This window comes from Triplophysa dalaica, chromosome 1 (genome assembly GCF_015846415.1).
Source record: "Triplophysa dalaica isolate WHDGS20190420 chromosome 1, ASM1584641v1, whole genome shotgun sequence".
Classification (NCBI taxonomy): Eukaryota; Metazoa; Chordata; class Actinopteri; order Cypriniformes; family Nemacheilidae; genus Triplophysa; species Triplophysa dalaica.
In genome coordinates, this window is record NC_079542.1 from 23,984,271 (window position 1) to 23,995,249 (window position 10,979).

General features: G+C 38.8%; 1 protein-coding gene across 1 annotated transcript in view; it reads right to left on the bottom strand.

The window, feature by feature from the left end:
* The window catches only part of shroom4 (shroom family member 4), a 38,790-nt gene extending 29,664 nt beyond the window's left edge, over positions 1 to 9,126 (bottom strand). Inside the window, 1 exon segment of the mRNA XM_056747967.1 lies at positions 8,870 to 9,126. Within this exon segment, the coding sequence (XP_056603945.1) occupies positions 8,870 to 9,022 (153 nt within the window). The 5' untranslated portion in view covers positions 9,023 to 9,126.
* Between the last annotated feature and the right edge of the window lie 1,853 nt (positions 9,127 to 10,979).

Sequence of the window (10,979 nt, forward strand, 5' to 3'; positions counted from 1 at the left end):
TAACCAAACAAATATGCAATTTTAAAACAAAACCAAATCAGATAAAAAATGAATAATACAAAAGTCTCTTTAATATAAGACTTTGTGCTTTTCCTTAACAGGATTTTTTTTATTTTAAAAAATGTAAAGGTCTGATGAACTATGCTTGTTGCTTACTGTTTTATTCTGTTAAATGAGGTCTACTTATGACGTTCGCATCAAAACAAGGGCGCTTTCAGTTACGACACTTACATGACGTTCGCGTGAATATGATTCCTTCTTATATCACAAAAGCTTGTGTTAAAATTGAGATTTTAATTCATGCCTCCTTTAAAGAAATATCAGTACATCCACGTTTTCCAAGTTTGCCGTAAACACAGCGGCCCCTGCTGTTCAAAACATGCATTGCGATCATTTAACGACTTGAAACTTCACATATTATAATCGATTTTCAACCGGCTCACAGTGAATCGTTACATCTCTATTTATGTTTTGTGTTTGAAATTCAGTTTGTTCATTAACCGAGCATCAGCGTCATCTCATAATATCTTCTCATTAATGGAGGCATTTGAGCAACACAACAGCCACTGAAGAGCAGTTGTATTCACAGCCCAGGAAGCTGCTGGTCAGTAAATGCATTCAAGTATCAGGTCCGAGTTGCAGTATTCTGCCGCTAACAAAAGAGACAAGAATGAGGTGGCGAGGCCTGAATGCCCTCCTCCCAGCAATGTCTTTGTCTACTGTTTGCCAAGGATTTCAGCCACCACTCAACAACTCAACCCGACTGACTGACATATGTATTATCCTCCCTGAAGTTACTTTATCTGTCCACATGGTTTTTATCTCGAACAAAGAAAACAACTCCGCATTACAGCAAAGAAGAAGCAAAGCCCCTACCACTAAGAACAAAGTGCTTATCAGAATGTTTTCCTTTCAAATCTTAATTCACCGCTGCAGGCCGAGACAACTCTGTCCTTGAGCTGCCCTGACCTCATACACAGGGAGGAGACGATGGGCGTGAAGCATCCAGACCACAGGAAGGGTGATTTTTCCTGAGCGTTAAGATCTCTGTATGTAGGCTAACCTGGAAAGTGACACACTTGTATGCATTCAAGGTCAGAGTGGATGAGAATAATGCTGCCGGCTTCTGGCTCCTTCATTTATGAGATAAGACAGAACAGTGGGGGTAGTGGGAGAACAGAGAGAGAGGGAGAGAGAAAAGGTGGGAGAGACATAGGGTGACAAAGACTTCATTCAGGCTCCGGCTGAAGGGAAAATGAGAGAGCGCTACCTCAGTGTGCCGAGCTACGGCTGCGCCCGACTGACTGTGAAGTTCCATTGTGCTTATAGACTTAAAAGGTGTGACACACAGCCACGGGTCAACACTGCAACTGAATCAACAGCCACTGACCTACTAGAAGAGGCCTACGTGAATGCACAAAAACAGGAATGAATAAAATGCGAATGAAATGAAACGAAACAAATGTGGTTGAAAACAAACAACAATTAAGAGTGGGTAAATAAATAAAAGTGGTTACACATAAAGAGTTTTTTGTCCATCAAACGCACAAGCTCACGCTTCACAGTGCATGTTTTGTTTTAAGGGGAGACTCAGCGAGGAAGGAATGTCTCTGTGGAGAAACATTTTATCACATTCCACAATTTGTTTGCTTTCTACAAATGCCAAAAGCTGTCTGTGGGGACTTCCTTCTTAAACCAACGTAGCAGCTGAACATGAGTGGAGATCTGGCTTGATCCATGATCCATACTTTTCGCCTTCCACATGCAAACTCACACTTTATGGGATAGTTTTTCAAATTTACTCACCCTCATATTATTTCAAATCTGTATGTCTTTGTTCTGTTGAACACAAAAGAAGATATTTAGAATAATGTTGAAAACTAATTCATTCTGGGGCACGATTAACTACCATAGTAGTTTTGTTTACTATCCACCTTATTATTGAATGCGGAAGTAAATGATGTGACGTACTTCCTTTTTTTTTTTAAGTCTTCAGTATTATTAGCCGGCCGGTGGAAAACAATGGAAGTGTGTCGCTGCGCATGCACACTCAAATCGCTTTTTAAACCTGCAGATTAATATTTTTCACACCCACAATGTATTACACAGTGGGAGGATGAAGTGCCTGATTTATCACATGAGGGTTTATTCAATAACTTCGTATTTTCTCTCGGAGTTGACGAGTCTTCAGTGCGCAACCATAAAAGCACACAGACATAACAGGAACGTTACATGCACAGTGGAAAAGTCAGTCGAAATGAATGCATGACAGACCACAAAGTCGTGTTTTTAAAGCAGATATGAATACCAGTCAAGGTGGAGCAAACATTCCTGGATCCTTACGACTAATAAATGAAAAATGGAGACGGCTGGTTGCTGTTGTATCGCAGGTATCCACCGAGCTGCAGCCTCCATCACAACTTTCTAAAAACAACTCAAAAGATCCTAACCAATAACTGTCTGTTTTTATGTCTATTAAATAAAGACAATATTTTGTGTAGTTCATTCTCTACCATGCTTGCTTCACCTTTAATCCTCCTAGTAACAGTAGCCTACTGTTTAGCGTGTTGACAAAATCTTAAATGTGCTTTGGATAAATGCGGCTGCCAAATTAATGAAAATGTATTGTAATGACAGGGCAAGTCGTGCTGTCAGGCATGCAGCTGCGATCCTCTGGCAGGTAAGTTTGCTTTAGCCAATTAAGTTTTTAACTGCTAAATACATATAAAAATGCTAACAGCAAAATTTTAACTGCTACTAATATTATATTACCACTAATTGCTTACTGTTTTAAGTGTGCGAAATATGTTTTACATGTCATCTGATATTTTACAATAAGTGTCACTCTCCCCGTAAACTCACGCCTCTGAAAGTTTATTAATAAATGTTAGTAATGGTTTCTTAGTTTTTGTTGTCAAGTAGGTCAATTTTCCAGTAGAACGGACATCCAGTAGGGTAAAATAATGAATAATGGATGTTGATCATAGGGTGCACGATATCCAGATTCAGCTCCGGTGCGTGTTTTATGGTCAAAGCAAATGTTTTGAAGACATTTTTTTGCGTTTGTACTGGCTATTACCTCAACCTCTCACTACACACATTACGGCTGTACCTTTGGGTTCCATAATAAATATTAACTAGCCAGTAAGAACAGCACACTCATACAACATGCAATACGACTGACATTAGCTATAGTGACTCACCGGAAGTCTTAACACAAACAGCTCAAAGACGTCAGCGCCTACATTTACGCGAAAAATAAGGTGGATTATGGAAGTCAATGGTGCCCCATAACTGTTAAGTTATAAACATTCTTCTTTTGTGTTGAGTGGGACAAAATAAATGTATATAGGTTTGAAACAATTTCCCCCCCCCAACTAAATAAAATCCAAATAACTAAAATCCTACCAAAACAAAATCCTATTTTATAAAGATACATTTTAATCTATTCAGAAACGGAACTGTATTAACTTCTGCTGATTCATAGAGTTATACCTTATATTGTATTGCCATGAAGACAACACCTATAAACACAAACACAGAAAGTTTAAATAAGATCACCTTATTGCCATTTTCATGGAGTATAAACATACCAATTTTCACATTCATGACACCCATATCACAAACATGACTTTATTGTTCCGTCACTTGATCGTAAATCAGTACAGCTTATTAGACTCACTTAAATCTCTATTCACCCAGTCATCAGGACAACACGTTTCACACCGCTTGTAGATGTTTCCACAAACATCCCAAAATAATCAATCATGTCTTCGGCATTAACTGGGAGAACCTCCATCTTTTGATGCTGATCCAGAAACAGCAGTGTGTGTGCTCTGAAAACAATGTGTTTCTACTTGAGAGGTGAGAAGCCATTTTGAAGTGCAGCCAAGAAGAAGCCTCCTGAGGGGCAGATATTGTCTTTGTTTAAGCAAAGTCCAACGAGAGGCAAATTAAATGAACATCAAACCACTTCCCAGTGCATTTGGCAATAAATTACTTTGGTGATTTGGGGTGTTATTAGAGCAATGGAATCGTTCGAACCCAAGAACTGAATGTACGATTCATAATCCAAATGCACACAAAATGCTGGCATGCTTGGCTGGAGTGGGAATTTGCAATAGGAAATTGTATCAATATCTGGGTCACGAACGTTTAGTGTATAGTTATTTAAAACTGTAATAAATTGCAATGCTTTAACCCCTTTCATCTGAATTGCACTTTAGGGGTTTTGCAAATTCTTTTTTAATTTTTGTACATTTTGGTGGAAAATAAATAATCATGTGTATTGACCTAATGCTTCAGTGTTTCTCCTTCACACAGATCTGCTCCTAATACCGTTTCCAAAATCAATAATGGATAAATTTACAAAACAATCATAGCATGAGAACATCGCTATGGCATTGTGAGGTAAAATCCCAATAGACTGAAATAAATAAAAAAATACCACCCCCTACCGCCTCGACGCAAATATTGAGCGTATCCCAGGTTCCGTTTCGGAAAAGAACAAAATGGGGATGTGACAAATTCAGCAACCTTTGGTGCGAAGTTAACTTGGATTGACCTATCACTGTCATAACAGACAGGGGCCTCTGTTTCCTCTCATTCATGAATAGGTCTATAGTGAGCCATTTGAGGTTGTAATGTGTGTTAAGTGACCTTGTCCCCTCAGTTACCCCCCTCCCCCAGACTCACCTCCCTTGGAGTAAAAAGGACTTTGGAGTGGTTTTGACGGCTGGTTGAGCCCAAATGTTGGAAACAAGGTTGGCCGACAAAAGTTTGGTGGAGCGTTTGATGTGGTCGGTCCCCTGCAGAACTCTGCCGAAGCTTGAAAGGTGACTCCCTGATTATCATTTACCATGTGTCTTTGCAGAAGATCCTGAGAGAACCGCAAACTTTTTCATCAGGCTGCAGTGGGACGAACGCAAATGTCTAATTACGACATAAATGACTCCATATATATAATCAGTGACAATTTTGCACGGTCCTAATCTCAAATCGTATGCTTTACCGCAATCTTTCCTATTCCGTTTAACCATTCACTCTGAGAACAGACACGCATGAAGCGCACAAAACCTTCACACACACGGCTCGCTGATTAGAAGTCCTGTCACTCCCGGTTCTGTTTAGAAGACCATGTGGAAACAGTGCAGAGTGTTTGTGGTGGAGGGGCTCAGGCAATAAGACCCCAATATCTCTCCCACCATCAAAGCCTCGCTGCCCAAGGCAAAGGCAATGGGATCCAAGCTCACATTCCGGTCACATATCAGATCCTTCCCACACCCTAAACAGCTGTGGACCACAATCAACAGACCACTCAAACAAGCTCCCTTTTATCAAATAATCGAAGAAACAACTGATTTACTCTATTAAAGCCAATTCAGTAACAGTTGTAAATGCAAGCGATACCTGCAAGTGCTGAAGAGCTCCATACAGCAGAGTCAGACCAAACCAAAAAGGTTTGCGATTTTGGGAATCTATCCAGTGATAAGAAGCAAGCTGTTACTGAATAACAGGAATGGGGAAGTAATCCAATCTTAAACAAAGATTCATTTAAACAGGCAAATAAAGCTGGGCTGGAACAAGAAGGACAAAAAAGTGTGTTCTGGAAGTAAATATCTTATTTGAAGAGTGTAAATGCTGAAATGTTCTTCTAAAATTTGCGTTTTTATCAGGCTCCTACATTTAGGTTCAGTGATATGGCTGTGAATATGTCCTCTTTTCCATTGAAGTGAAATAACTTTTATTATAAACACAGGGGCAGTGTTTAAAAAAAAATTGTCAGACGACACTTTTCATTTATTTCATACCACAGAGAAATAAGTTATAAACTATAATGTATAAATCTTTCAAGATAAACCTTATACAAGCTTTTGGGTTGTTAATACATTTTATGCTTGTTTTTGTTGAACTAACAGTTAAGTAAAGTTAAACTTTGAAAAAACTTTGTTTATATTTGATTTGATTATGTTATGATAAACTTACAATAGTTTTTTTCCCATTTACAAAATACCCGTTGTCTTTAATTTCAAGGTCATACTGCTATTGACATACCTATGGAAAGAAAACAATGGAAAAAAGAATTCCGGAATCATTGCTGTTGAAAAAGTGTGTGTTCACCACACTCTCTATTGAAAGCAAACTCTAAGCCTTCAAACGGTGCCTTAGTAAAACATTTCCATTTCCTTGTCCAAAATTTTCTCTCTTTCACCTCAAAACTCCAGTGCCTGAGAATAGGTTCCACTGACCAATTAGAAGTGGGGAGAGAGGGATGACTGGAGTGCCATGTGGTCTACATAAACTTCACGGAAGAAAGAGCACAATGCAAGGAAATGCACAATGTTTCCATCTCTCCAGTCTGAAATGAGGACAAAAAAGAGGGATTGTGAGAGAGGGATGACTAATAAAGTGGTCAGAGGGCTTCAAAAAAGCTAACAATCAGTTTTTCATACATAAAATCAGCCTCCTCCTCATGTGTTCTTCATGTTCCATCAGTATCAAATTCAGCGCCATTGAAGTTTGGGGGTTTGTTTGGGTACAAATATGGAAAATGTGGCGTTTTTTGTAAACAATAGCTTTAAATGTATTTTCCTCTACAAATTTCAGACACAAAGTTTTGTCACGCAGTAAAAAAGTTGCTTAAAAAAAAGTAATATTTAACAAAGTTCTTTACTGAATTTTATATTCTATCAAAATGGATTTTTTCAACGAAATGTACAGCTAGCTATTGTTTGTCATTTATGAATGCTGATTTATTTGTCTTCGGCTGCAGTACAGCATGACCTAATGTGGGATTTTAATTTGAGCATGTAATAAACACCGGGGGAGTATTGTCTACTGTCTAGCCCTGGGTACCAGGGCCCGGTTGCATAAAACACTTTAAGTGTAATTTTCCCTTAAGTGTGCCCTTAAATATATCCTTAAGTTTTACTTAGGTTATTCTCCTATTATCTTTGGTAAAGGGAAATCACCCCTTAAGTGTAACATTTAAGGGAAAAACTTAAGGTGCTTTATCTAACTAGGCACAGATCCTGAAATTTGCTGTTCGAGATAAATGTCTGAGAACTCTATACGTTTAGAAATACATGCCCTCTGGATGCAATGATGAGACATAGAGGATAAAGGATAAGGATTCCAGGCAAACATTGTGCTCTGCCTCCAAATTAGATGAAAAAACAATCTCCCAGTTACTCCCAGTCTCTGGAACCATAAAATCAGGCAAAATGAGACAAACCATGTAAATCCAGAACCAAGGGAACACCTAATGTCATATTAATGGTGAATTCCAAACAAAGTCCTTATAAGCAAGTTGATAGAGAGGCACACACAGATACACAGACTGTGTCAGACAAAGCATGTGTTTCAAGTTAAGCAGTTACAAGACCAGTCAGTGAACATGAGGTTATCAGATTGGCCGGGATCCAGCTCCAAAAGCAGAGGGTTGATACTCTGCTTACTGACAATGAACCAGACACCTATTGAGCCCTACTTATTAATATCAAATGAAACAGTTCAATTTTAATTCAACAATACTGACAGCCTTGTGTACTTGTAAGTTAAAAAGGCATGAATCCTCCTTTAGAACTCAGTGTCAAATATTCACATGCATACAACATTGGCTCTTTTCTCAGATGGTAGAATATTCATCTTGACTGCATTTCGGGCACGCTGGTGAAGCATTAAGAAACAATGATTGAGTTAACTGACATTGAAATGTCAAAGGCCTGGGACTGATAAAAGGCACAATACCATTTTTGAATGCCAAGTATTAAAGCACATTACTCACTGCGGAGCTCAAAGATGCAATTTATCGAATTTACTGATGGAACAGACTTCATGTATGCACAAGGTTTTGTGTACCAGCAGAACAACTGCTAAGTAAAACTGAAAGAGGCACAAACCATATTAAGTTATTTTCTCTTTCACACCGACTCTGAATACCAGGCTCTCTCCATCAACCCCCCGCAATGCTGGTTCAGGGGGCAGAGTCTAGGAATGTGATCTCTGGGGGTCCTGTCCCCCAAAACATCTTAATTGAAGAAAAATAAATCAACACCGTTTGGTAAAATGCGGTCGGAATGGCAATGGAGGGAGGAAGGAGGGAAATAAAAAACGCATTCCCTTACTCCCTGTAAGGAAAAATAACACAACCCGGCCAAGGGATGAGGTTTTGTTTAATGTTGATGTAATACCTTGAAGTTATTAGTTTATCAATACATATTTTAATACATATGAAGATCTTAAATTTGACTCATTTGCAATCGCTTCTGTCTCCTCATGTGTTTCAGCTGAACTACTGAACAAGTCCCCGTAGGTTTTACACAGAAGTAAAGATATTATAGTAAAGAGTTAATGAGTCGATGACATACAGCAGCAAGCAAGCAGCAGTCCACATGGTGTGCACAAGGGAAATCCTGAGACAAATCTATAACAATTATTGTCACAGGCTGATTTGATATTCCCACATCCAATACACAAGTGCAGATTTTTTCTATTAAAATAAATAACTATAACACGAACCTTTGAACCAATACGCTTCCCAACCTAACATAGAGAGTAAATAATAAGGATAAAACGGGATTTATAATTTAACAAAGTCCAGTAATTGTTAAAAGAGTAATAAAAGCTGAGATAACCTATTTATTTAACATCTTAGAGTAGTTTTAAATGCAGAGTGTCACAAAAATAATTGGATGCCAATGTGTCACTCACAAGATCAACAAGTGACTAACGTTAAACAAATCAATGAATGGACCTTTACATTTAACCCAAACTGCAATAGAGGTAACGAGACATTAGTTTTAACTTTTGGCGCACAATGTTCAGGACTTAACGGGAGTTTCTCGCTCTCTGTGAAGTGCAGTCTTACTTTAGTAATGATGAGCGGCTCGCCGTGCTCCAGTCCTCCTTTCAGAGTGAATCCCCACGGCGCGCCACCGTTCAGCTGCACATGGATGTGCTGGAAAGAAACCAGCTGCTCCACGGTCTCCATTATAACTTCTGTGCATTCAACTCCGTCCATTCGCCGTGCACTCCCAACTCAGTCATTACTAACGTTACCCTACCAACAACCGGAGTCTTCAGGCACGAGAGGACAGGCGGTGGTGGGCAGGCCGGTGATGGGCTTTCCATGGTCTGTTAGCGGAGGAAGTGGTCGAGACTGAAGAGTGCATTTGAATGACAGGTGAAACGCCCACTTAGGACACGGCTTCACTCTAACTGACCAATAGACGTATCTGATGGGCGGGATCTTTGGACACCGCTGTATAGTCCATTGTCCGACTGTCTGGGAAAACTCGTAAAAGTAAAATAAAAACAAGTTGGCTGTTATCAACTCTTGATTGTCAAACTACTGAGATCTATCACACAAGTGAAACCAAGCAGCGCTTCACATGAGCATGTAAACACATCTTCACATAAGTCAGTGGACTGAAGTTATCCAACCGTGAGATTTCTGTTTGTGCAGCAAAACGACTGATGGCGATGTTGAGACTCCATTATTATTTCGTGAAGTCGTAATCACTACTCTGTTAAGACAGATGCAAAAATCATAGTCAGGTCACTTCTGTGTATGTGTATAAGGACTGCTGTGAGGAAACTACAAAACTAATAAAATGTAAGAGAAAATGGACACACTATGTGACATGACACGTGAAACAAAACATGCAGTCTAAAGATAGGGCAAAGCAAAGTTATGGAATAATGTGAGTATGTTTACGACACATTATTTCATTATTTTTTTCTTACCAACTATATTCAAAATGTATTCCCCTTGTTAAACTATAAATTGAACATTAATTCCTCACTGGACTCGACAATCTAAATCTGTAGTGCAATTATACAAATAAAGGCACTGCTTTTGCAATTCAGGTCTATTTAATACACAAAAAGATTTAGGACACAGAGAAACAATGAAAGAGATAGGATAAAGCATGGCGCTAAATTGTAAATATTCCTAAACTTTTAGCAGGCCACAAGGAGGGGCTGTTGTTTCATTCTGTGTGGAGAAGAGATGGAGAGCTTTTCATGTTGAGTATGTGACATTGTTCGACGTACATAGGAACATTCGGGTAAGATGAAGCATCGGACGATCACAGCTTCTGGGTGAGCTGTTTTTTCATATGATGTTATGTTTGAGCAGAAAGTAAAAAGCATGTACAGAAATTTAGTAGGCTTTCATTAAAAAGTATATAAAATGAACCCATAGATCATTAAAATTCGTCTTGCCACTAGGTTACTGCTACAGATTACAGTAAAGAGCTTATCTCCAGGTTTTCCTCACTGCATGGAAGAGATCAGATGGGTCTCAGCCAGCTTTCATTCTCAATTAGCTCTAAAATGCATATATATTGCAAACTATGGAACAATATGAGATGCAATGGTATCTTGTATATCATAAATGACTATAGCCACGTTTTTCACTAATTTAGGAACACATACTTGAGTAGGTCATTGATCACTCTTACTGCTCAAGTTGTGGCCCTACAAAATAAGATATGACTCTGTATATGCATAAGTAGTCATTTAACAGACTTTCAGTTCACTTAAAGGTCCAGTGTATGAAATTTTGTGGCATCTAGCAGTGAGGTTGCGAATTGCAACCAACGGCTTACTCCACCCCTTTTTACTTCTTTGCCGAAGGAGATAACTTATTTATGAAATGCAATCTGTATAGATGTTTGTCAGTTTAGAGCTACTTTGGAAACAATATGGAGAATTCCATGTAAGGAGACCTGTCGTGTATGTAGATAGGAGTAGCTCATTCTAATGTAATAAATTATAACCCTTCATTATGTAAGGTCTTTATTCACATAATTATTCAATGCATTTCTGTTAATGGATTCTGATAAAAATAGACTGACAATACCCCAGGGAGGCACCCGAGTTTAGGTACCCTGTTAAAAACACGTTGTCCTTTTTCTCAGTATTTCCCTTCACTTTGGCAGCTACCACTTTGTCAATTGAAAATATCATAGAAG